The sequence below is a fragment of the Carcharhinus amblyrhynchos genome, chromosome 33 (assembly GCF_965287045.1).
Source record: "Carcharhinus amblyrhynchos chromosome 33, sCarAmb.v2.hapA, whole genome shotgun sequence".
Taxonomy (NCBI): domain Eukaryota; kingdom Metazoa; phylum Chordata; class Chondrichthyes; order Carcharhiniformes; family Carcharhinidae; genus Carcharhinus; species Carcharhinus amblyrhynchos.
This window is the reverse complement of record NC_137356.1, coordinates 19,323,124-19,350,035: the sequence shown is the minus strand read 5'-3', so window position 1 is coordinate 19,350,035 and position 26,912 is coordinate 19,323,124. Positions and strand designations below refer to the sequence as shown.

The window sequence follows — 26,912 nt, the reverse complement described above, 5'->3', positions numbered from 1 at the left end:
GTGCCACAGGGATTGGTGCTGGGACCCCAGCTATTCACAATATATGTTAATGATTTGGATGAGGGAACAAAATGGAACATCTCAAAGTTTGCAGATGACACCAAGTTAGGTGGGAGGGCGAGCAATGATGAGGGTGCAGAGATCCTTCAGAATGATCTGGACAGGTTGGGTGAGTGGGCAAATCAAAGGCAGATGCAGCGTAATTTGGATAAAGTGACTTTGGAAGAAAAACAAGAGGCAGTTTACTGAATGGCTGTGAATTGGGAGAGGAGAGTGTGCAGCGGGACCTGGGGTGTCATTGTGCACCAGTTGCTGAAGGTAAACATGCAGGTACAGCAGGCGGTAAAGAAGGCAAATGGTATGTTGGTCTTCATTGCTAGAGGTTTCGAGTGCAGGCGCAGGGATGTGTTGTGGCAATTATACAGGGCCTTGGTGAGGCCACACCTAAAATATTGTGAGCACTTTTGATCTCCTTTTCTGAGGAAAGTGCAGCAAGGGTTCACCAGACTGATTCCGGGGATGGCGGGACTGATTTTTGAGGAGAAATTGACAAGGTTAGGATTGTTTTCGCTGGAGCTTGGACGAATGAGGGGAGATCTCCTACAGACATTAAAAATTCTAACAGGACGAGACAGAGTAGATGCAAGGAGGATGTTCCCCTTGGTGGGCGAGTCCAGAACCAGGGGTCACAGTTTGAGGATTTGGGGTAGACCACTTAGGACAAAGATGAGGAGATATTTCTTCACCCAAGGAATGGTGGGCATGTGGAATTCATTACCACAGGAAGTAGTTGATGCCAAAATATTGAATGTATGCAAGAGGCAGCTGGATATAGCACTTGGGGTGAATGGGATCAAAGGTTATGGAAGAAAACAGGATTGGACCATTGGATTGGGCGATCAGCCATGATCGTGATGAATGGCCTCCTGCTCCTATCCTCTAGGTTTCTGTGTCTGTCTGATGCTGTGTGAATTATGTTGACTGAGAGTAGACCATACAGGGTGAGGTAGATTATCAGTCTGATGCTGTGTGGGTTATGTTGGGGTGGGGAGGGTAGAGCGTACAGGGCGAATTGGATTGCAGCAGCAGTCTAGGTTGGCACTCTGAATTAATGGGTAGTTTTGAAATCCGCTTCCTCTTTCTTTTGCAGTGTGATCACCGTCATAAAGAGGAGTTTATCACCCAGCTGAAGATGGAGCTGGAACAATCTCGATTGAGAGAGGCTGAGTCACTGACTGCACTCAAAGAGATGCAAGATAAGGTTCTGGAAATGGAAAAGGTGAGAATGCTGTTATTGCTGTAGACTTCAACTGAAGAGTCTTTATTGTGAGCGTGGGCTGAAAACGCTATGGGCTTTGATCTTCATTTGGATTGTGAAAGAACACAACATAGATAAGTGTTTGCAGGGGGCACCCACTGGGGCAAAATCAGACAATCTGAAGTCTAGCAGAGATGATCTGTGTGTACTTGGAAGGGATGAACTCTTGTTCCTTTGGGGGTTTTTTACCCTTCCGTGGGATGTGGGTGTCACTGACAAGGTCAGCATTTATTGCCCACCTCTAATTGCCCTTTGAACTGGGTCTCACTCGACCATTTCAGAGGGCAGCTCCAGAGTCGACCACGTTGCTATGGGTCTGGAGTCACGTGTAGGCCAGACCTGGAAAGGACAGCAGCTCTCCTTCCCTGAAGGGCATTGGTGAACCAGATGGATTTTTACAATAATCGAGGATAGTTTCATGGCCCCCATCACTGAGACTAGCTTTCAATTCTGGATTTATTAATTGTGTTTAAATTCCGCCAGCTACCATGGTAGGATGTGAACCCGTTTTCCCAGAGCCTGGGATTCTGGATCACTAGTTCACCTCCTCCCCCAGGTTAAATGAGATGGTTTGGCAGCACGCAGGTCAGGAGCCTGGACAAATCAAGCCATCCCATTTAATAGTGGAGAGTGCCTGTTTAATATTGTCCCTGTGTGCTCTGGAGCTGAATATCATCTATTGCTCTGTCCTAATGAGAGGAGGACTGCAGCTCCTGTGGCTACAGTAATGGATGATTATTCACGACAATAATCCAGAGGTTTGGAGTATCAATCAGGAGATAGGAGATCAAATCCCATCTGGGAAACTTGAACTCTGTTCATTAAAGGCATTTGGAATTAGAAAGTAGCTGTCATTGTGATCATAAAATCCCAACCAGTTCGCTGCATCTTTCAGAGAGAGATATTTCCACTCTGAGTCAGCCTGAGCCATGTCCAACTCCAGGCTCAGAGCAAAATGTGGTTGAAATGTCTGGATGAGGCACTCGCTCAGACCAGACCGCCAGACTTTTCACACAATTCCCATCATCACTTTCTCCAGGGTAATAGGAGATGGGCAGTAAACGCTGGCCTTGCCCCACATTCCAAAAAATAACGAAAATAAAAAGTCAGGCTGCTGCTGTCGTTGAACAGGTGATTCACTGCAACCTGTTGGAAGCTGCCTGTGAGGGGCTGTGTGCAATTGTCATGCTCTGTTCAGCAAATGGAGAGAGAGCTGTGGAAAGTACCATAGGATCCCAGGGTGAAGAAAGAGGCCATTGAGCCCATCGCGTTTTGCACTGTCTTTCTGAATGAGCTTCTTACCCAGACCTTCCCCTCTATAACTCTGTGCATATATTTACCAATATGTGAAAAGTAAAAGGATGAGAAGAGAAGGGATAGGACCTATAAAAGGTGAAGGGAGAAAGGTCTGTGTGGAACCAGAAGAAGTAGCAGGGGTGCTTAATGAGTACTTTGCCTCAATATTCACAGTGGAAACTGATCTGGGAGATTTTGCTACAGGTTTGCAGCAGATGGAAAAGATTGAGTATGTGGATATTAAGGAAGAGGATGTGTTAGAACTTTTGAATTCTATCAAGATAGACAAGTCACCGGGACCAGATGGGATGTACCCCAGGTTACTGTGGGAGGTGATTGCAGAGCCCCTGGCGATGATCTTTGATTGATGGAGACGGGAGAGGTTCCGGAGGATTGGAGGATTGCGGATGTGGTTCCTATTTTCAAGAAAGGGAACAGGGATAGCCCGGGAAATTACCGACCGGTGAGTCTGACCTCAGTGGTTGGTAAGCTGATGGAGAGGCTTCTGAGAGACAAGATTTATGAGCATTTGGAGAAGTTTAGAATGATCAGAAAAAGTCAGCACGGTTTTGTCAAGGGCAGGTCGTGCCTTACGAGCCTAGTTGAGTTCTTCGAAAATGTGACTGAACACATTGACGAAGGAAGAGCAGTGGACGTGGTGTACATGGACTTCAGCAAGGCATTTGATAAGGTCCCCCATGCAAGACGACTTGAGAAGGTGAGAGGGCATGGGATCCAAGGGGCTTTGGCCTTGTGGATCCAGAACTGGCTTGCCTGCAGAAGGCAGAGAGTGGTTGTGGATGGGTCTTTTTCTGCATGGAGGTCGGTCACCAGTGGAGTGCCCCAGGGATCTGTTCTAGGACCCTTGCTGTTTGTCATTTTCATAAATGACCTAGATGAGGAAGTGCAGGGATGGGTTAGTAAGTTCGCCGATGACACGAAGGTCGGTGGTGTTGTGGATGGTCTGGAAGATTGTCAGAAGTTGCAGCAGGACATAAATAGGATGCAGGACTGGGCGGAGAAGTGGCAGATGGACTTCAACACGGATAAATGTGTAGTGGTCCATTTTGGCAGGACCAATGGGATGAACGAGTACACTATCAAGGGCAGGAGTCTTAGCAGTGTTGAAGAGCAGAAGGATCTTGGGGTCCGGGTCCACAGGACTCTTAAATCAGCCTCACAGGTGGAGGACGTGGTCAAGAAGGTGTATGGTGTACTGACCTTCATTAATCGAGGGATTGAGTTTAGGAGTTGGGAGGTAATGCTGCACCTTTATAAGACCCTTGTCAGACCCCACTTGGAGTACTGTGCGCAGTTCTGGTCGCCTCACTATAGGAAGGACGTAGAAGCTATCGAAAGGGTGCAGAGGAGATTTACAAGGATGTTGCCTGGATTGGGAGGCATGCCTTATGAAGATAGGTTGAGGGAGCTGGGACTCTTCTCCCTGGAGAGGCGTAGGTTGAGAGGCGACCTGATAGAGGTTTATAAAATGTTGAGAGGAATAGATAGGGTGGATTCTCAGAGGCTATTTCCCCGGGTTGAAATGGTCGCTACGAGAGGACGCAGATTTAAGGTGCTGGGAAGCAAGTACAGAGGAGATGTTCGGGGTAAGTTTTTCACTCAGAGGGTGGTGAGTGAATGGAATCGGCTGCCATCAGTGGTGGTGGAGGCGAAGTCGCTGGGGTCTTTTAAAGGACTTCTGGATGAGTATATGGGATTTAATGGGATTGAGGATTATAGATAGGTCTATCGATTGGTAGGTATTGATGTGATCGGCGCAACTTGTAGGCCGAAGGGCCTGTTTGTGCTGTAGTGTTCTATGTATTATCATGACCCATCCCCGCAACCTGCACATCTTCGGACACTGGGGGGCAATTTACCAGAGAGTCTATTCTATTTCTGTTCTATTAACTATGGGATAATTTAGCATGGCCAATCCACCTAACCTGCACATCTTTAGATGTGGGAGGGAACCAAAGCTTCTGGAAGAAACCCACTCAACACGGGGAGAATGTATAAACTCCGCACAGACAGTCACCCGAGGCTGGGATGGAATCTTGGTCCCCGACGCTGTGAGGCAGAAGTGCTAACCCACTGTGCCACAGTGCTGCTGGGGAATAGAACCCGGGTCCCTGGTGCTGTGAGGCGGCATTGCTCACCACTGTGCTGCTGGGAATCGGACCCGGGTCTCTGCCGCTGAGAGGCGGCAGTGCTAACCACTGTGCTGCTGGGGAATCGAACCCGAGTCTCTGGCGCTGAGAGGCGGCAGTGCTAACCCACTGTGCTGCCGGGAATCGAACCCGGGTCCCTGGCACTGTAAGGCAGCAGTGCTAACCCACTGTGCTGCTGGGAATCGAACCCGGGTCCCTGGCGCTGTAAGGCAGCAGTGCTTACCACTGTGCCACCATGCCGTGGGGTTGAAGGAAATGTCACTGAGAGGGTTAATTTTGTAGTCAGTGGCCTGTCTTAACGGAGTAATGCTGCAGGAAGAGGGCAAAATATTTAGCTGCATATTCCACAGTAACCTTTGAAAGGAAAGCAAGCTGTCGGGATCCTGGTCTGGGCAAACGATGCTTCAGCTGTTCCTGACTGAGTAATGCAATAAATGAAGGTGAAGAGGCGTTTTTACTGTAAACCTCTCCATGTGACAGATTGATCCTCTGGAGGAAGCCGTTTAGCCCTTTGTATCCTGTGCTGGAGCAGTTCAAACATCCCTAATGAGCTGAGGAGGGGAGTGATAAATCTCAGGCAGCCTGAGGGTAGGGGTGGACACGTGGCAGATTACATTCAGCAGTTGCTTTAAGATTTCTTGAGACCCACGCCCCACTTACATGCAACACCTCAAAGTCTCCCCCCCACTCCCTGGCTCCCCTCTCTTCCGAGGGGAAAAAGATGCACAAGTTTGAGGGCATGTACCAACTCACAAGAACTGCTTCTTCCCTGCTGCTGTCAGACATTTGAATGGACCTGTGCAAGAAACAATACTTTTCACTGTATATTAATACATGTGACAAATCAATTTTAAGGTGAGTTCCAAACAAAATAGTGACGAAATGAGGAAAAACATTCTTTCTCAGTGAGTGGCTAGGATGTGGAACACACTGGCAGTGTGTGTGATGGAGGCAAAAGAGAGATTGAAGAGAAAAAAAGTGGCAGGACAACATGAAAAACTCTGCGAGTTGGTCTTGCAAAGAGCCAACGTGTGTAACTGGCTGAATGGCCTCCTGTACTGGAACCTTTCAACAATAAAATACCAGAAAGCATGGGCAGCAAGAGAGGTTTGAGAAAGTGAAGGGTAGGATAGCAGATGCACAGAGGTTAATGGGACCACTTCAGGTAGTGTTGGTTCGGACTCGATGGACTGAAGGGCCTCTTCTGCACTGTATGGTTCTCTGATTCTATGAGTGGGCCAAGAGGAATGTTGGTTTTGGCCATGCTGTCTGCATGTGGGGTGTGTTAAACCTTCTGAATGAGGCGGCACGGTAGCACAGTGGTTAGCGCTGCTGCTTCACCGCTCCAGGTGCCTGGGTTCAGTTCCTGGCTTGGGTCACTGTCTGTGTGGAGTTTGCACATTCTCCTCGTGTCTGCGTGGGTTTCCTCTGGGTGCTTCAGTTTCCTTCCACAGTCCAAGGTCCAAGTGCAGGTTAGGTTGATTGGCCATGCTAAAAAATTGCCCCTTAGTGTCCAGGGATGCGTAGGTTAGATGGATTAGTGGGTATAATATGTGGGGATATGGGGGTAGGACCTGAGTGGGATTGTGTTCGGTGCAGACTCGATGGGCCGAAGGGCCTCTCTCTGCACTGTAGGGTTCTATGATTCAGTTCTTTTGTCCCTGTCTGAACCAAGGCTGCAGTGAGGTTTGGAACCAGTTGTCATTGCTAGAACTTAAATTGAGCATCAGCGAGCAAGTGCCACTTGATAACACTGTCATTGACACTTCGCTGATGATGGAGAGTCGACAGACGAGGTGGTAGTTGCTGGGCTGGATTTCTTCTGCTTGTTAGGAACAGGACGTAGCTGAATACTTTCCCACTTTGTCAGGGAGTGTGGAGCAGCTAGGTGAGAGGTGCAGCTAGTTACAGAGCACTATATTATCTGGGCCCATTGTCTTTGCTCTATCAAGTGCCTTCAGCCATTTCTTGTTACATGGAGTGAATTGAATGTAGTCTCATTGTCATGATTACTGGCATTTAATTCCAGATTTTATTATTGCTTCATTAATTAACCAAGTTTAAATTTGACCGCAACCGTGGTTATTTGAGCTCGTGTATTCTGATCATTTGTTCAAACTTCTGGGTTACTAACGCCTAATACCTGAATTAAAACGCTCTCGGAACTGTGCGCTTGTGTTGACAAAAGCGCAAAATTTTTGATCGTGGAAGCACAGGATTTTAAGTTTGAAATATCCCTTCAGCCACTCTCTGCGTGCAGTCCCCACTGAGGTACCGGGTAAACAGGCTTGGGAGAAAAGCTCTAGCCCGTGGACTGAAGGGAACAGTAGCCAGGTGGATACAAATTGGCTGAGTAATGGGAAGCAGAGAGTAACGGTCTGTGTAATTTGCAGGCTGGAGGAAGTTTTGTAGTCGGGCCTTGGGAGTCAGTATAAGGACCTCTTGTTTTTCCGGATATAGATATTAATGATCTAGCTTCTAGATCTTGCTGGGCAGGGGACAATTCCAAAGTTTGAGGATGATACAAAACATAGAAATGTTGGAAACTGCGAGGAGGACAGTGTGGCATTTCAAAAGGAGGAGACAAGTTGGTGGAGTGGGCAGATAGGTGGCAGATGGAGTTCAATGCAGAGAAGTGTGAGGTGATGCATTTTGGTAGGAAGAACATGAAGAAACAATACAAAATAAAGGGTACAATTCTTAACAGGAATGCAGGAGCAGAGGGACCTGGGTGTATATGGTCACAGATCGCTGAAGGTGGCAGGAAAGGTGGAGAGAGCAGTTAATATAACATATAACATTCTGGGCTTTATTAATAGGGGTATAGAGTACAAGAGCAAGGAGGTTATGCTTAGCTTATACAAGGCACTAGTTAGATCACAACTGGAATATTGTGTACAGTTCTGGGCACCATACTATTGGAAGGATGTGAACAGGTTGGAGAGAGCACAGAAGAGGTTTACAAGAATGATTCCAGGGAGCAGAAACTTTGGTTCTGAGGATAGATTGGAGTGGTTGGGACTGATCTCCTTGGAGTGAAGAGGCTCAGAGGAGATTTGATAGCAATGTTCAAAATCATGAGGGGGGGCTGAACAGTGTGGACAGAGAGAAACTGATCCTGTTCGTAAAAGGATCAAGAATGCGAGGGCACAGATTTAAAGTGATTTGCAAAAGAAGCAAACATGATATGAGAAAAAGCTCACGCAGTGAGTGGTTGGGATCTGGAATGCGCTGCCTGGAGGTGTGGGGGAGATTAGGTGATTATTTGAATAGGAACAGTGTTTGGGGGTACAGTATGGGCAGTACAGTGGTTAGCACTTTTACCTCAGCACCAGGGACACTGGTTTGATTCCTGGTTTGGGTCACTATCTGTATGGCGTTTGGACATTCTCCCTGTGCCTGCGTGGGTTTCTTCCGGGTGCTCCGGTTTCCTCCCACGGTCCAAAGATGCACGGGTTAGGTGGATTGGCCATACTAAATTGCCCCTTAGTGTCCTGAGATGTGTATGTCAGAGGGATTAGTGGGTTAAATATGTGGGGTTACGGGGATGGGCCCTGGGCGGGATTATTGTCGGTGAAGGCTCAATAGTCTGAATGGCCTCTTTGTGTACTGTTGGGATTCCATACTAAGGCAGGGGAATGGCACTAAATCATGATACTTGTTTGAAGAGCTAATGCAGACACGATGGGCCAAATGGCCTCCTCAGCACAGTAACAATTGAGAGATTCTGTGAAAAGAGAAGAGTAGCCTGTTGTGTGCCTTGGAGCAGCAAAGGTTAACGGGAAGGTGAACAAGGGTTAATATTAGCACTGCTTCATGTATGGTTTCTGGTAAAAAAGCTCCAGGAAATGGTGGTGTAGGTGACACTCGAGATTTTTTTTCCCTGCCACAATGTCTAAATGTAGTGATTCGTGGGAGTGGCTGTGTGGAAACTGTTTGATCTAGCAGTGCTAGCCTCCCAGCATGAGACTATCGGACTGCAATCACAGAACATTGGGTGTTGTGTGAAAACACCTCCTTTCACAAGAATCGCCCAAGAGGTTACAGGGCTTGAGTTTCTTTCTGCACTTCTGGTGCAGATTATTCTGTGACTAGCTCTTGGGTTCTTGAGTCTCACAGCTGAAACCAATGGATTGATGTTTCTAGATGTATCCAGGGAATTTTGGGATTATCCTTGTCATTGGAATGTTCCTACTAAGCTGTACAGTGACCCCTTAGACTCCACACAGGCAGATCAGAAGTTGGTTCCTTTAAATTACCATGTTCACACATAAGCAAACTGCAATTAATCACCCATGCGCTTCCAAAGAAAGATTCGGGGGAGTGTTGGTGAAAACAGTCCAGTTGGGTGGCACAGTGGTTAACACTGCCGTCTCACAGCGCCAGGGACCCGGGTTCAAATCAGTCCTCGGGTCACCGTCTGTGCGGAGTTTGCACATTCTCGCCGTGTCTGTGTGGGTGTCCTCCGGGCGCTTCGGTTTCATCCCACAGTCCAAAGATAAGCAGGTTAGGTGGACTGACTGTGGTAGATGCATGGGGTTATAGGCAGAGGGGGTGGGCCTGGGTCAGATGCTCTCTCAGGGAGTTGATGTGGATACATTGGTCCGAATGACAGCCTGCACCTTCAGGATTCTATCGTCTCTTCTAACTAAAACCCTTTAAGAATTAGTTTTTGCATCATGTCCACATCTCGCAGGGCTCTGGTGTGTGTGAGGCCTGCAACTTTTAATAATTGCAAGACGTATGATGACATCCACAGAAGCACTCACTGCCAAAGGCCGCTTTTTAAACATCTGTCGACCCTCTCATTTCAGTGGCCCCACAGAATCACATGCTTTGTTATCTCCAAGCTTGATTGTATCTGGTTAACTGGTTCTGCATTTGCCTCCTACCCATTGTTCACTAAACCTCCCTATCGCCCGGACACGCCAAAGCCTCAAGCATTGGGCAAGATTGTCCAGCCATTCCCACTGACGGTGAACCCTCCCATTCCCCTCTCCACGGCAGAGGGTGCGAACAACAGGAAAACCCATTGACAGAAATGGGACTGGAAGATCCCCCCCCCACCCCCTCCTGCAAAACATATATGCCACAGGGGTGGGGTGGGAGAGACTGTCCTTGTGCAGGGACAGTTTGGGTGTATCTCCCTTTTTCTGCATGGCCACCTTTCTCCATATTCCCCCTCTCCTCATATAATTCCACCACCCCCCCCCCCCTCATCTACCCCCCTCTTTCTCTCTGTGTTCTCCCCTCCCCTCCCCTCCCCTCCCCTCCCCTCCCCTCCCCTCCCCTCCCCTCCCCGTCTCTTCTCTCACTCTGTGTCTTTCTTTCTCTCTCTGCACCTTTCCTGCTCGTGCTCCCTCTCCCTGTCTCCCTCTCTCTCTCTCTGCGCGCCCCCTCTCTCTCTGCGCGCCCTCTCCCCCTCCCTCTGTCTCTCTGCACCCTTCTCTGCCTGCCCCGCCCTGGTCTGTGTGGAGGCCCCCACCCCCCTGTCTGTGTTAAACTCTGAGGAATACAATCCATCCTCTTTCAAGGTTGTTGAACCCTTTTCAACCCAGTATGTTTTGGTCAGTGTTGTTTGGGGAAATCTCGAGGTACCAGTGCTTCAAAAAAACACATTTTTTTCTACATCTACTATTGCATTGCTTTCCTATGTCAGCATCATTTCAGTCGCAAACATTAGTAAAACTGCTTTTTAGCTGAAAAATATTCGTGCCACTTAGGCATTTTATTTTGAACCATTTGGTATTTTGAAACATTAACCTTTACCATTGCTAGAATTTCATTCTGCAATAGTTTATTTAATTCAGTCTATTTAAAACATGAACTGCAGGAGACTTTACTACTTGTGACTGGGCGATGGTACATGGAGGGACCACTGCTTTTCTTGATTTATATTAGTAACCTGGAGCTGAGTATACACAGCACAAATTTGCTGTTCCAAGCCTTAGAAGTATCAGAAACTGAGGAGGATAGTGGTAGACTTCAGGAGGATGTAAACAGGCTGGTGGGATAGATAGTCGCATGACAGATGAAGAGACGTAGAGAAGTGTGAAGTGATGCATTTAGTCAAATGAATGAGGCGAGGTGGTGCAATGGTTAGCACTGCTGCCTCACAGCGCCAGGGACCCGAGATCGATTCCAGCCTTGGTGACTGTGTGGAGTCTGCACGTTCTCCCCGTGTCTGCATGGGTTTCCTCCAGGTGCTCTGGTTTCCTCCCGTAGTTTGAAAGACATGCTGCTTAGGTGAATTGGCCGGGCAAACTTCTCATTCAGTGTACCCAAACAGGTGTTAGAGTGTGGCAACTAGGGGGTTTTCACAGTAACTTCATTGCAATATTAATGTAAGCCGACTTGTGACACTAATAAATAAACTTGAACTAGGTGACAGAGTGTACAATTCTACAGGAAAGGCAGGAGCAGATGGACCTGGGTGTACGTCTGCGTAAATCACTGAATATGGCAGGGCATGTTGAGAAAACAGTTAATAAATTATACTGAATCTTCGTCGTTTTTGCCCCGATTTATAAACACTAAGTTATGAACCTTCATGCAATAGTGGCTCAGCCTCAAAGGGAAGGTTGAGAAGATTTTGGAAAGGGTGCAGAAGAAATGACAATAATATTGTCTGAGGATGAGACACTTCACTGATGTGGATAGACTGGTGGTGAATAAACATAGAACATTGAATCTAAGGTTATCCCCCTGACGATTCAATGAAGATGTAGATGGGCTGATCATTGGCAAATGGAATTCGAGCTGGATAAGTGTGAGGTGACGCACTTGGGCAGGACAGACTAGGCAAGGGAATCCATCCTGAATGGCAGGACCCGGGGAAGCACTGAGGATCAGAGGAACCTTCATGTGAATATACACCTGTTCCTTAAGGTAGCAGCATAGGTGGATGAAGTGGTTACAAAGACATGTGATTTACTTGCCTTTATTACTCGAGGCATAGCGTTTAAGAGCAGGGAAGTTATGCTGGAACTGTGTCTGCAGAAGGATCTAGATAGGCTGGGCGAATGGGCCAGGAAATGGCAAATGGAATTTAATGTTGGCAAGTGTGAGGTGGTCCACTTTGGTAGGAATAATGGTAGGAAGGACTATTACTTACGGGGTGAAAAACTGCAGCAGGTGACGGTGCAGAGGGACCTCGGGGTCCTTGTGCATGAGTCGCAAAAACCCAGCTTGCAGGTGCAGCAGGTGGTCAGGAAGGCGAATGGGATGCTGGCTTTCATAGCGAGGGGGATTGAATATAAAAGTAGGGAGGTCTTGCTGCAGCTGTATAGGGCATTGGTGAGGCCGCAGCTGGAGTACTGTGTGCAGTTTTGGGCGCCGCACCTGCGCAAAGATATTTTGGCTTTGGAGGGAGTGCAGAGGAGGTTTACTAGGCTGATACCAGAGTTGAGGGGGTTGAGCTATGAGGAGAGGCTGAATAAACTAGGCTTGTACTCGTTCGAGTTTAGAAGAATGAGGGGAGATCTCATTGAGACGTATAAGATGACGAATGGGATGGATAGGATAGAGGTGGAGAGACTCTTCCCGCTCAAAAAAGACAGTAGGACTAGGGGGCACAGCCTCAAGATAAAGGGGGGGGCGGTTTAGAACGGAGTTGAGGAGGAACTTCTTCACTCAAAGGGTGGTGAATCTCTGGAATTCTCTGCCCGTTGAAGTGGTGGAGGCTACCTCGCTAAATATTTTTAAGACGTGGGTTGATGGGTTTTTGATAAGAGAGGGGATTAAGGGTTATGGGGAGAGGGCGGGAAGGTGGAACTGAGCCACGACAGATCAGCCATGATCTTATTGAATGGCGGGGCAGGCTCGAAGGGCTAGATGGCCTACTCCTGCTCCTATTTCTTATGTTCTTATATAAAAATCTTGGTTAGGCTCCGGCTAGAGTATTTAGTGTCGTTCTGGAATCCACGTTTTAGGAAGGATATGATAGCACTGGGTCGGGTGCAGAGGAGATTTACCAGGATGTTGCCAGGGCTGGAAGTGGGTGGGGTGGCATAGTGGTTAGCACTGCTGCCTCTTAGCACCAGATACCCGTGTTCAATTCCAGCCTTCGGTGATTGAATGAAGTTCGGACATTCTCCCCCTGTCTGCGTGGGTTTCCTCTGGTGCTCCAGTTTCTTCCCACAGTCCAAAGATGTGCAGGTTCAGTGGATTGGCCACACTCAATTGCCCATTGGTGTTGGAAAATGAATAGGTTAGGTGGATTAGTCGCTGTAAATGCAGAGAGTTCCAGGGGGATTGAGCCTGGGTGAGGTGTGGTTGGAGAGTCGGTGGAGATTAGGTGGACCAAATGGCGGCTCCTACATGGTATGGATTCTATGGTTCTTTCCCTGGAGAGATTCAGTTATGAAGAGTTGTTTACCTTGGTGCTTGAGAGGGGACGTGACTGTGATGTATTATATTATCCCTTGGTGGAGGGATCAGTGACAAAGGGCAGGAGGTTTAGAGGGATTTGAGGAGAACCTTTTCATCTGAAGGATGCTGGGAGTCTGGAACTCTCTGCCTGAAAGGCTGCTGGAGGCAGAGACCCTCAACATTTAAGTATTTAGTTGTGCCTGAGCAATGCCGAATACTAGCAAATGTGTTTAGAGTAGTTGGGTGGTTTGTCTTTGGCCCATTGAGTGATCGGGAAACGTGGCAGGAGGCTTGTGCAGAACATAAACACCAACATAGAAGGGATGGGCCTCACGCTGTGGGTCCTGCCCCTCCGCCTTGAGCTCTTTACTGGTCATCCAATCACAGGCTGGTCGTTCTGATTTTCTGCTTCACGGTATCTTTCAAATATCCAGCCCCCTGTGTGCCTGGGTCTGATGGCTACATTACGTTTACAATTCTGTTTGAGATGGAAGGTTCATGAGCAGCACTCTGGTTACACAACTGGTTCTGGTGAATTTTGTGCTAACCACCTGCCTTCTACCCAGCTCCATATATCCTGCCAGAGATGAGGAGCCCGACCCTGAATTCATTCATAGGACATGGGCGTTGTTGGCTAGTCAGAGTTTATTGCCCATCCCTAGTTGCCTGAGGGCAGTTGAAAGTCAACCCCATGTCTGTGGCTCTGGAGTCGCATGTAGACCAGACCGGGTAGGGACTGCAGATTTCCTTCCCTAAAAGATATTAGTGAACCAGATGGTTTTTTACAGCCATGGTTTCGTTCTTAATTCCAGATTTTTTTTTTAGGGAATACAAATTCCACCACCTGCTGTGGTGGGATTCAAACTTGGGTCCCTGGAATATTAGTTGAGTTCCTGGATTAAATCTAGTGATAATACCACTCGGCCATCGCCTCTCCAATGTAGAAGAGACATGGACTAATCAAGCAGAATATTCTGCTTTTTGTATCCTATGCACCAAGATGAAAACCTTCTGTTATTTTGGTGGCTTTCTGTACATGTGTGTACTTCTTTCCTCACCTCTTTATGCTCACAGTTTTTTGTCTCCCTTGTTTGTTTGCTTAACTATCTGACTCCACACTCTCACTCAGGAAACGTTCAGTGACGTCACTGGCTAGGTCAGCGCTTATTGCCCAGCCCTAATTGCCCTTGTCCTGGGTGTCTCTGGTTCAGAGGCATTTAAGAGTCAGCCACACAGCTGTGGCTCTGGAGTGGCCAGAGTGGGTAAGGACAGCCGTCCTTCCCTAAGGGACATTAGTGAACCAGATGGGTTTTTCCAGCAATCGATAGGTTCATGGTCACCATTACTGAGACTATTCCAGATTTGTTGATTTCAATTTAAATTCCACCAGCTACCATAGTGGGATTTGAACCCATGTCGCCAGATCCTGGGACTCTGGATCACTAGTCCAGTGACATGAACACTACACTCCTGTTCTCCTCAGAGTGCCTGAGTGAGGAGGGTGATGCCAACTCCGCAATTAGGGAAAGCTGAGTCTGATCCTCAGCATAAGAACAGGAGTAGTCATTTAGCCTCCAGCTGTTTCTGTCTCTATGTAGGATTGGGGTGAATCTGGAAGCTAACTCCATATATTCCCATTCCCATATCTAACTTCATGTATCCCCTTTTCTGCATATTTAACTCCATATATCTCCTTTACCCCATGTCCAACTCCATATATCCCCCTTTCCCCGTGTCCAACTCCATATATCCCCCTTTCCCCAAATCCAACTCCATAGGTTCCCCTTTTCCCCATCCAACTCCATGTATCCCTTTTCCCCCATCTAGCTCTGAATGTTCCCCCTTCTCCATATCCCGTAATATCTTTAGGTAACAGTATTACCAATCTGTTTTCAAGTTAACAATTGGTCAAGTTCGAATTGCCATTGATGCAGACTTCCAGATTTCCGCCACCCTTTATCTGCAACTGAAGAAAAGTGTTTCCTCCTTCACTCCTGAAAGATCTGGCTTGTACCTTTGTCCCAGACTCCTGTCCAGTGGAAATAGTTTCTCTCCACCTGTTTCCATTGGTCATTTAGTAACTTCAATCATGTTACCTACCAGGACATTCCACGATTACCATCTGGGTTTGTACAAACTCACCTTGTGATGTTATATTCGAGTGCACAGTGAGAAGTCTCACAGTAACAGGTTAAAGTCAAACAGGTTTATTTAGAACCATGAGCTTTCGGAGCACTGCTCCTTCATCAGGTGAGTCTGATCCACTCGCCTGATGAAGGTACTGCGCTCTTAAAACTCATGACTCCAAATAACTCTGGACTTTAACCTGGTGTTATGAGACTTCTTACTGTGCCTACCCCAGTCCAACACCGGCATCTCCACATCCTGTCTACGACTTTAGTCACCTCTTCAAAAAAATTTGAATTTTTCGGCATGACTTATCCTTTACAGATCCATGCTGGCCCCCTGTGTTCAGCTGAAAGGTTTTGAGGCTTTGGATGGCCCAGTGGTTAGCACTGCTGCCTCTCAGCATCAGAGACCCAAGTTCAATTCCAGCCTTGGGTGACTGTTTGTCTGTGTGGAGTCTGTACGTTCTCTCCTCGTGTCTGCGTGGATTTCCTCTGGGTGCTCCAGTTTCCTCCCACAGTCTAAAGATGCACAGGTTAGATGAATTGGCTATGCTAAATTTGCCCCTTAGTGTCCCAAGGTATAGAGGTTATGGGGGTTAGTTTATTTATCCAACAGTGTCACAGGTAGGCTTACATTAACACTGCAATGATATTACTGTGAAAATCCCTAATCGCCACACTCCGCCGCCTGTTCGGGTACACTGCAGGAGAATTTAGCATGGCCATTGCACCCTAACCAGCACGTCTTTCAGACTGGAGGAAATCAGAGCACCTGGAGGCAACCTATGCAGACATTGAGAGAACGTGTAGACTCTGTGCGGACAGTGACCCAAGCCGGGAATTGAACCCGCTGAGAGGCAGCAGTGCTAAGTACAGTGCTAAAATGGGGTAAATGTGTGGGGTTACAGGGTAAACCTGGATAAGTGTCAGTGCAGACTTGATGGGCCGAATGGCCTCCAGCACTCTAGGAAAGACTTGCAGATGTTCTATCTTTCATTATCGACTGCAGTAATTCCCTGACAACAGATAGTTACTTGGTCTATGATTCCCTGGTCCCACCCCCCCCCCTCCTTAAATAACGGAGTGGCATACACAATTTTCCAGGCTCGGGAAGAGAAGAGGCTCAAAATCAAATTCCAGAATCCATTTCTCAGGATTCCTCCAGGAGTAGGAGGGCTTCACTGGCCCTGTCTCATCTCTTTGCATGACATGAGTAAAAGGCTAGGGTATATTTAAACACAATTCATGGCAGTATTGACTAGCGCTGCAGAGGTATACTACAAGAGACGCAAATTCATTTGTACAGATGGCCAGTAAATTTGGTGAGTTGGAAACTTATTTGTGTCGCTGTGGTATGTAAGATATATTGGAACAGTTTAGTCTGCATGCCATTATTAACTTATATGATACAAAACGACCTGGTGAGGAAGAGAGACATCAGCATTGCAAATTGCTGGATGATGGATTTGTTCAGCTCCTTTGTGAGTGTTGTAAAAAAGCAGAAGCCCATCATGACCCTTCTTATCCAGCATGGTGGCACAGTGGTTTGCGTTGCTGCCTCACAGCGCCAGGGACCCTGGTTCGATTCCTGACTTGGGTCACTGTCTGTCTGTGCAGAATCTGCGCGGGTTTCCTCCAGGTGCTCCAGTTTCCTGCCACAGTCTGAAAGACGTGCTGGTTAGGTGTGTTGGCCATACTCAATTCTCCCTCACTGTGCCCGAACAGGCACCAGAATAAGGCATTTTCACAATAACTTCATTGCATTGTTAATGTAAGCCTTATTTGTGACACTAATAAATAAACTTGAGCGCCGAGCAATGACTGAATCTGCACCATTGGTTTGAATTGAAGCTGCCTCAGCAAGTTAGGATCGCTATTTCACAATGTGAACACCCTGTTAATGCGGTAATATATGTTTTCAATAACTTTCCGTTCTGAAACAAGTTGACAGATAATGATAATTGTGCTGCATGTGCCACGTAAAGTATGATGCATGGAGACAAGTTAAACTGGGCAAAATAAGGCAATGAATCAATAGCTTGTATTTATATCAGTCTCTTAAACATCATTGAGGCACTCTATCACTGAGTGCTACAAAGCAAAAGTTGACACGCGGCTGTACAAAATGATACCTCAGGGCCATTGGCTAAAAACCTTCATCGAAATGGTTGATTCTAAGGAGTGTGTTAAAGGTGGAAGGAAAGGTGGAGATGCCTGGGGAGGGAATTTCAGTGTGGACCGATTTAAAATCGGGAATACTCAGGAGACCGGAATTAAATGAGCGCAAATATCTTGGCGGGTCACCTGAGGCTGGAGAAGATTACAAAAATAATCCGGAGGGCTTGGAAAACAAGGATAAGAATGTTAAAATTGAGGCATTGCTTAGGTCAGCAAGCACCACATGATGGTTAAGCGGGTCTTGGTGTGAGTAAGGAGGCCGCCAGCAGGATTTTCAGTTCATGGGCAGGAGAGAACGTGATAGGAATAGGGCAAAGCTAGAGAGAGAGATACAAGATCAGGGCAGGAGCATAGGAAAGCTTTAGACAAAGCTTGGCTAATGGAAGATTGTCTCAATCTTATTCACACGAGATCACCGCACTTATTGTTGAAAGTGAGGGTGGATGTGAAAGGGGTTTAAGAAGGTTTTCAGCTGAGTTTCAGAAGCTGGGCATTATTCTTTCATTCCAGGACCATCCTGGAATTGAGAGGTTTTGATAGATGAGGACTTCCTTCCTAACAGAACAGTGGGTGTACCTAGCCCACATGGTTCAGAAAGGTGGACCACCGCATGGACAATTAGGGATGGGCAATAAATACTGGCCCAAACAACGATGCCCACTTTCTGAATAAGAATGAAAAAGGAGAAAAGACCAATGTTCTTCAGCCTGATCTCTGAGAATGGTGAAACCTGTTGTCCAAGAAATCCTGTCAGTCTGTGTCCCGTAGACTGGAGCAGGTGAAGATAAGGGCTGGAGGTGGTAGAACAAAGAGGGTAAAGGAGCGTGATGGTTTACCGGGAACTAACGCAGGAAAGGTGAGGGTGTGGCTGAGAAAATCAGCAATGCTGTGCTGAAGCTGGATAGCTGGGAGTCATGATGTGGAGATGCCTGTATTGGACTGGGGTAAACACAGTAAGAAGTCTCACAATACCAGGTTAAAGTCCAACAGACAATGTGAGTGGAGAGAGGGTTAAGCACTGGTTAAAGAGATGTGTATTGTCTCCAGACAGGAGATAGATGGGAATGCCATTGGGAGATAAGATTTTCCCAGAGGTGAATATGGAATGGATTGCTTTGGGATTTGGAAGGGGAATGCGAGTGAGATCGATACCGTATCTGTTATTAATCCTACAGCAGTCAGGAGGGTCAAGGAGTGGCCGTGACTGAGGGTTGGGATCGAACATGGAGGGTGCTGTGAAGGAAGAATAACAAACTCCGGAGAGAGTAGGGATGAGTTTAGATGGAGAGTGGAATTACCAAGGATGAGAAATAATTCAGTTCTGATATTTTGGTGCATCTGATGCTACACTCCTCCCCATTGGGTGTTGTGAGAGGCAAAATAAAGTCTGGGAAAAGTGGGTGAAAACCTGTCATTTTACACTGGATTTGTCTGATCTGGAAGCAGAAATTCGCACTCCGTGGTAAATGCCCTCTCCAGCAGTTGCCAGGAATTAATTGTATAACCTTACAGAGGGTAATGGCTGGTTTAGCTGCCTCTGCGGAAACCTCTCAAGAGCTTTACTACTGTCTCAACCAGCACTTAATCATAGAGTCATAGAATTTACAGTACAGAAGGAGGCCATTCAGCCCACTGAGCCTGCGCTGACAACAATCCCCCCCGTCCTATCTCCGCAGCCCCACATGTTTGCCCTCCTGATCCCCCTGACACTAAGGGGTAATTTAGCACGGTCAGTCCACCTAACATGCACATCTTTGGACTAGGGGAGGAAACCCACGCAGATATGGGAAGAGCGTGCAAACTCCACCCAGAGAGTGACCCAAGGCCAGAATTGAACCCTGGTCACTGGAGCTGTGAGGCAGCAGTGCTACCCCTTGCCACCCCTTCAATGTCACACAGACAGCCATAATTCTTCAGTGTAACAAAGACTAAAACCTGGTGTTGTCAGACTTTTTACTGTGCTCTGATAAGGCCAGGGCTACACTCTACAAGGTTAAAAATGAAACATTTCACACTGGTGAATGAAAAGCTTGTGGTTGCGTGGTGTTCCTTTTCAGAGAAAACAGAATCTTTTTTTGACATTTTCTGACCAGGAACAACCACATTCAATTTATAGAATGGATGCAACAAGGATTGTTTCCTGAGTGAAGTGTCTCTGGGTGGATGGCTGCAGCATCCATTCAATTTGATGAGATAACTACAAGGATTTGTATATCAGCTCACTCTCCCACACAGCAAAGGGTCATTATAACCACCGTTCAAATGATAGGAGAAAGGAGTTCATAGAATAGAAGATTCATAGAATCCCTACAGTACAGAAAAGTCCGTTCGACCCATCGAGTCTGTACTGAACATAATCCCACCCAGGCCCAATTCCGGTAACTCTGCACACTTACCCTATTAATCCCCCTGACACTAGGATCAATTGAGCATGGCCAATTCACCTAACCTCCACATTTTGGAATGTAGAAGGAAACCCACGCAGACACGGGGTGAACATGCAAACTCTGCGCAGACGGTTGTTGCTGGGCAAACTGGAAAGGAGTGCATGTTTGGTTTGATTTATTGTTGTCACCAGTATTGGGACACATTGAGAAGTATTGTTTCTTGCTGTATTGACATAGCATACCATTCAGAGAGGACATGGAGCGAAGGAAAGGAGAGGGTGCAAAATATACTGTCAGAGTTAGGGTATAGAGAAACATCAAGTTAATATAAAGGAGATAGATACATTCCTAATTTTAAAAAAAAGGATAAGCAGAATGGGGAGCAGATGGGGAGGTGGGTTTGAGACCAGGAAGAGATCAGCCATGGTTTGATTGAATGGCGGAGCAGGCTTGAAGGACTGAATTTGCCTTCCCTATGTTTAAATATCTGATGGCAGCAGGGGAGAAGCAGTTCTCGAGTCTTTTGGTACGTGACCTCAGACTTTCGCATCGTGTTACTGATGGAAGAAGGTGGAAGATAGTGTGTCTGAGATGTGTGGGGTCATTGATTATAGAATAGAATTCCTACAGTGCAGAATGAGGCCATCCAGCCCATAGAGTCTGCACTGACAACAATCCCAGCTGGACCCTATCCCCATAACCCCACATATTAACCCACTAATCCCTCTACCCTGTACATCCCACATCCCATCATCACACTAAAGGGGCAATTTAGCATGGCCAATCCACCTAACCCGGGCAAATTTGGACTGTGGGCAGAACCCGGAGGAAACCCACGCAGACACAGGGAGAATGTGCAAACTCCACCCAGACAGTGACCCAATATGGAAATGGAACCCAGGTCACTGGAGCTGTGAGGCAGCAGTGCGAGCCACTGTGCTGCTCCATTGTGCTGGCTATTTCTCCCGTCTATTAGTGTGTGCTGGCAGCAGAGGTAAGCTGGTTCCCTGGAAGGACCAGGGGTGGAGGATGAGGTTTGGAGGTCAGTAACTGCCAGCAGCGGATTTAAAAATAGGAGGGGGGGGGGGGTGGTGGTGAGGAGGAGAGGGTCGCCTGCTTTCTGTTTATACTGGGGTTGCTGAGTTGGGGGTGGGGGGGGGTGGGGGGGGTGGGGTGGGGGGGGTGGGGGGGGGGGGGCGGGGGGTGGAGAGGCAGGGCTGCTGATAAATTTCTGGGTTATGTAGCGGGTGAACCTTTTGGTAAACCACCTCAACTGATTAATTCCAGAGGAACAGTTCGCTCCCTGACGAGAACAACATCGTGCGGTTACAGGAGGAACTAAAAGCACTGAAGCTGCGAGAGGCAGAGGCAGTCACTTCCATGAAGGAGCTGCACCAACAGGTGAAGAATCTGGATGAACACTGGCAGGTGAGCAAGCTGTGACTGTGTGCCGTGAACCCCAATCTCTGCTTTCTATCTGATCCCGTGTCTCCGATTTGATCAGATTGTGACAGTAGAGGATAAGGACACAGTTAAAACTGCTTTTACTTTGAGTAGATACAGTAAGTAGTCTCCACAACGCCAGGTTAAAGTCCAACAGGTTTATTTGGTAGCAGAAGCTTTTGGAGCATTGCCCCTTCATCAGGTGATGAACTCTGCTGATGGAGTGACGCCCCAAAAGCTCGTGCTACCAAATAAACCTGTTGGACTTTAACCTGTGTTGTGAGACTACTTACTGTGTCTACTCCAGTCTAACGCTGATAACTCCACATCATTTGCTTTTTGGAGCAGATAGTGTAACTCTGCAGCAGGTCAGGAGAACACTGGGCCTGCATTTATCACAAACTGTTGTTGAGCACTTGTCCTGAACGTGTTGAACTGAAATGTTTTCAGCGACATCTTGCCCGGACTGGAGGCCGCTGGAAGGATTCCCCGAGGAAGAACGCCGCCAACGAGCTGCACAATGAGCTGATGACGGTGCGGTTCAGTGAAGCCCAGGCTCAGGCTGAACTGCGAGAACTGAGGCACAAAGTACTGGAACTGGAGACACAGGTATGTCCGCAGAGCCCAGGTGCACTATATCCCATTGCTGGTTAGAAACTTATCCACAAGAACCTAGCTCCCATTCATTAGTCTGCATTGGATAGGGTCTGCCATCACAGCAAACCACTCCACCCCCCCCGCCTCCCCCCCACTCTCAGTGCGATTAGCAAGCTGCAGTTCCATAAACTCCTACAGTGCAGAAGGAGGCCATTCGACCCATCGAGGCTGCACCAACCACAATCCCACACCGGCCCTATCCCGGTAACCCCTCACACTTACCCTGTTAGTCCCCTGACACTAGAGTTAATTTAGCATGGTCGATCCACCTAACCAGCACGTCTTTCGGACTGTGGGAGGAAACCGGAGCATACTGAGGAAACCCACACAGACACGGGGACAATGTGCAAACTCCGCACAGACGGTGACTCAAGCCGGGAATCGAACCCGGGTCCCTGGCGCTGTGAGGCAGCAGTGCTAACCACCGTGCCGCCCCAGTTAGCTGTCAGCAGCTCGCTGGGCGACCAAATGAAAGTGAAAGGTAAAAATTTCAGTGTCATTCTCCAGATTTTTATTTTGTTCCTTCGCTGGATATGGACAACACCACCAACCCCCCCTGTTGAAAAACCAATTAAACAAAATCAAACAAACTGAGGGACAAAGTAAACGGGGCAGCCCCTTAAAGGGGATCTTAAAGGTAAACAAAAACAGATGAAACTTAAAACCTCAAATTAAAATGTGATTGAAAGGGCCAGCAAGATACCCCCAGTTCCTGCAGTGGCCAAAAAGCACGGGAGGCCTCAGAGGTGCCTGAGGACACAGCAAGGCCAGTATTTATTGATCATCCTTAATTGTTTTTGAGAGGGTGGTGAGTAACTGCATTGAAATTAATTGAATGGCCTTGCCAGGTTATTTCAGGGAGCAGTTTATAAAAACAAGTGCCATATCATTGTGGGAACCTGAAGTCACATGTAGGCCAGACCGGGCAGTTTCATGGTCACCCTTACTAATAGTATCTTTATGTTTGATTTATTTTGTTAATTGCACTTGACTTTCCCAGTTACTGACTGATAACTGTTGTCTTTTTTCCCGTTGTGCTTTTTATAGTGAGTAAAATCAAGTGGTGCAGTGGCACAGTGATTAGCACTTTCAGCGCCAGGGACCCGGGTTCAGTTCCAGCCTGGGGCCACTGTCTGTGCAGAATCTGCATGTTTTCCCCATGTCTGCGTGGGTTTCCTCTGGGTGCTCTGGTTTCCTCCTACAGTCCAAAGACGGACAGGTTAGCTGGATTGGCCATGCTGAATTGCCCCTTAGGGTCCAAAGATGTGCAGGCTAGATGGATTGATCATGCTAAATTGCCCCTTAGGGTCCAAAGGTGGATTAGCTAAAGTGAATGTGTGGGGTTACAGAGATAGGGTTGTGAGTCTGGGCAAGATACCCTGCTGAGAGTCAGTGAAGACTTGATGGGCTGAATGGCCCCCTGCTCTGTAAGGATTCTTTGAACATCAAGGCACCAACCACACACAAAGATAGCACAGAAATGTGTAGCTTAATTTATGTGGGCTTTGAAACATTGCAGATACCAGTGAGAATCCTGGGCTCCACTGGGACCCCATGGTATACAAGTGTGTATCAAACTGGATCAAGTCAGCAACCCTAATGAACATTTCCCAGTGAACTGAGGCCAATGGCACGTTCGCTTCCAGCAGCCAAAACCTCAAACAGAGGTTCTCTCCCCATGGGTCAATAAATGAGGTCACAAGAAATAAAATCACGTCAATCTTCTGCCGGCCCCTGTCCAGCAGCACCCAACCCAACAGAAGCCCACCAACCCCCCTCTGCTCTCGATCCTTTCCCACCAGTGGACTGCCCTGTGGGTGGACCAGGAGAAACATATACACCCCAACTCCCCTCTCCCCCTTCCCCTCGCTGACCTGCTCAACCAGTGACCGGCACACCAGCAGAAAGGGTCATCATCAATAGCTGGCCAAATGTGCCGGGGAGGAGAGGAGTCACCCCTGGCAGCAGCCAACATCAACTCTCTTTCCCCACCCAACCCACCGCCCCCTCCTGACCACATCACAAACAATTCCAACACATGCTCCTGATTCTCTCTCTCTGTGAGAAAACAGTGTAAATTGTTTATTTCAATCTCTCTGCAACAGTATAAAATTTAAATGTTCCCATTTGCCTCCCTCTTCTGAAGCGTGCTATTAAACCCTCTAGTTTGGAATGCCTCAGTGTCTGTGCTCGGAAGGAAACCCATTCACGAGAGTGAAAAAGAGATCCATCTCACAATTCAGCAGCTCTGTCCCATAGAGAAGGGATTAGGTATGGATGATGAGCTATTGGCACTGATGTCGCTGGGGGCTCAGGATTTTCAGCACAGATTGCCGTGTTTACGTGGTAATTTATATATTGCCCTATAATGTACCAACTTTAATTATCCAGCAGACTGAATATTGCTGTACTGTTTTATTTTCATTGCCCATGAGTGAAACTTTCGTTTCGTTTTATTTTCATTCATTTCATTCTGGGGTCGTGTTAAAATGAGTGTGAAAATATTAGAAATGAGCTTGGGGGAGTGTTTTTGTTAAAAGTTCTTTCACAGGAACACGGGCATCCCTGGCAAAGCCAGCGTTTGTTGTCCAACCCTGATTACTCTGGAACTGAATGAGTTTCAGAGGCCAGCTCAACACCAATCACATTGCTGTACCACCCAGCCCATACACGTCAGCTTTCTAAAACCATGAGTTGCCAGCAGCCAGTTGAGATGATACCGCCTGTGTAGATCACAATCTCAGCAGCAGCTAATGTCACTCAGTCACCATCTGATAAAATGATTGCTCGTAGCATCCCTACAGTGCAGAAGGAGGCCATTTGGCTCATCAAGCCTGCACCAACCACAATCGCACCCAGGCCCTATCCCCATAACCCCAAGTATTTGCCCTAGCTAGTCTCCCTGACACCAAGGGGCAATTTAACATGGCCAATACATCTAACCCGTTCATCTTTGGAGTGTAGGAGGAAACTGGAGCACCCGGAGGAGACACAGGAAGAACTTGCAAACTCCACACAGACAGTGACCCGAGTCGGGAATAGAACCCAGGTCCCTGACACTACGAGGCAGCAGTGCTAACCACTGTGCCACCGTGCCACTTGTTAAATCATTTTCGCCGTACCTCCATTTTAATATGTACAGCTAAATAATTTTGGCTAATTCTTACATTTCACTGCATTTCAAGCCCGAAGGGCTCAACTAACTCATATCAGGAAGTTAAAAGCGCACACTTATATTTCAGCAAATCTTCAATATTTAAGGACGATAAAATTATATAGTGTACTATCTCATTGTAAACTTCTGGGGAACAAATCTGCATGGGATGTTTATTAGAGTGGATTTGGAGTGTGCTGCTTATCCCTGACTACGTGATATCCTACATGCACATTAGCCACAAAAGAAGGTCCTTTATATTTAAAATTCTGAGCCACACTCTGTCCTTATAAGGATGTGGGTTCACCAACCATGTCCAGCGAGAGATACTGAACTTTATCAAAGTTGTACATGTCAAAGAACAATGTAAAGCTCCACACAGGAACAGGCCCTTCAGCCCTCCAAGCCTGTGCCGATCATGATGCCCTAACTAAACTGAATAAAAATCTTCTGCCCTTGTTCAGCCTCTACTCCGTCCCTGTTCATGTACCCATCCATTTGCCCCTGAGATATTGTTGATGTGACTGCTTCCGCCACCTCTCAAACTAGAGGACATAGTTTAAGGTGGGAGGGGAGAGATATAAATGTGTTGAGGAGTAATTGCTTCACACACAGGGTGGTGAGTGTTTGGGACAAGCTACTAGAGGTAGTAGTAGAGGCGGGTACAATTTTGTATTTTAAAAAGCATTTAGCCAGTTACATGGGTATAGAGGGATATGGACCAAATGCAGGCAATTGGGATTAGCTTAGGAGTTTTGTAAAAAGGGTGGCATGGACAAGTTGATCCAAAGGGCCTGTTTCCATGCTGTAAATCTCTGACCTCCTCTGGCAGGATGATCCAGACACCTGCCACTCTGTGACAAAGCTCCCCTCCACATCCCTCTTAAACTTTCTCTCTCTCTCACTTTGAACCTCTGCCCCCACCCCCCCACCTTGTAATTGATGCTTCCACTCTAGGGAAAAAGTCTCTGACTATTCACGCTGTTCATCCCCCTCGATTTTGTCGACCTCTGTCAGGTCTCCCCTCAGTCTCTGTCTTTCCAGTGAAAACAGTCCTAGTTTATTCAGTGTCTCATAGCCAGCACCCTCGAGACTAGGCAACATCCTGGTGAACCGCCTTTGCCCTCTTGCCAAAGCTTCCATGTCCTTCTGATAGTCTGATGACTAGAACAGTGCGGAATACCCCAAATGCAGCCTAACCAAGGTTCTAGTTGCCTGCAACATGATTTCTGAAATCTTGTACTCAATGCCCTGGCTGATGAAGACAAGCATGCCATTGCTGCCTGAATCACCTTATTGACACTTTTAGGGAATTAGGGACCTGAGCGCCCGGATGCCTCTGTTAATGTTTGTGAAGTTTCTGCCGTTTACAGTATAATTCACACCTAAGTTGGATCCTCCAAAATGCAACACCTCACATTTGTCTGGTTTAAACTCCATCTGCCATTTCTGTGCCCAATCTATCTATACATATATCCTGTTGTATCTCCTGACAATCCCTGGCACTATCAGCGACTCCACCAATCTTCGTGTCATCCGCAAACTTACTAATCAGACCACCTACATTTTCCTCCAGATCACTTATATACACCGCAAACAACAGAGGTCCCAGCACTGATCCTGTGGAACACCACGAGCTCCAAATCTCTATTCTGAAAAACACCCTTCCTCTCTGTTTTTGTAAACACTATCTGTCTTCTATAACTAAGCCAGTTCTGTATCCATCTTGCCAGCACACCAGTAATCCCATGTGATTTTAGTTTTTGTACCATCTGCCATGTGGGACCTTGATGTGGAGATGCCAGCGTT

The 26,912-nt window shown here is 47.3% G+C and overlaps 1 protein-coding gene across 4 annotated transcripts in view; it reads left to right on the top strand.

The window, feature by feature from the left end:
• The window catches only part of LOC145360855 (EVI5-like protein), a 301,896-nt gene that overhangs the window by 187,240 nt on the left and 87,744 nt on the right, over window positions 1–26,912 (top strand). For all 4 annotated transcript variants that reach the window (XM_080216329.1, XM_080216327.1, XM_080216328.1 and 1 more), the window contains 3 exons: window positions 1,151–1,279; window positions 21,137–21,277; window positions 21,743–21,901. In XM_080216329.1, the coding sequence (XP_080072455.1) occupies window positions 1,151–1,279; window positions 21,137–21,277; window positions 21,743–21,901 (429 nt within the window). The remainder of the gene's footprint in view (window positions 1–1,150; window positions 1,280–21,136; window positions 21,278–21,742; window positions 21,902–26,912) is intronic.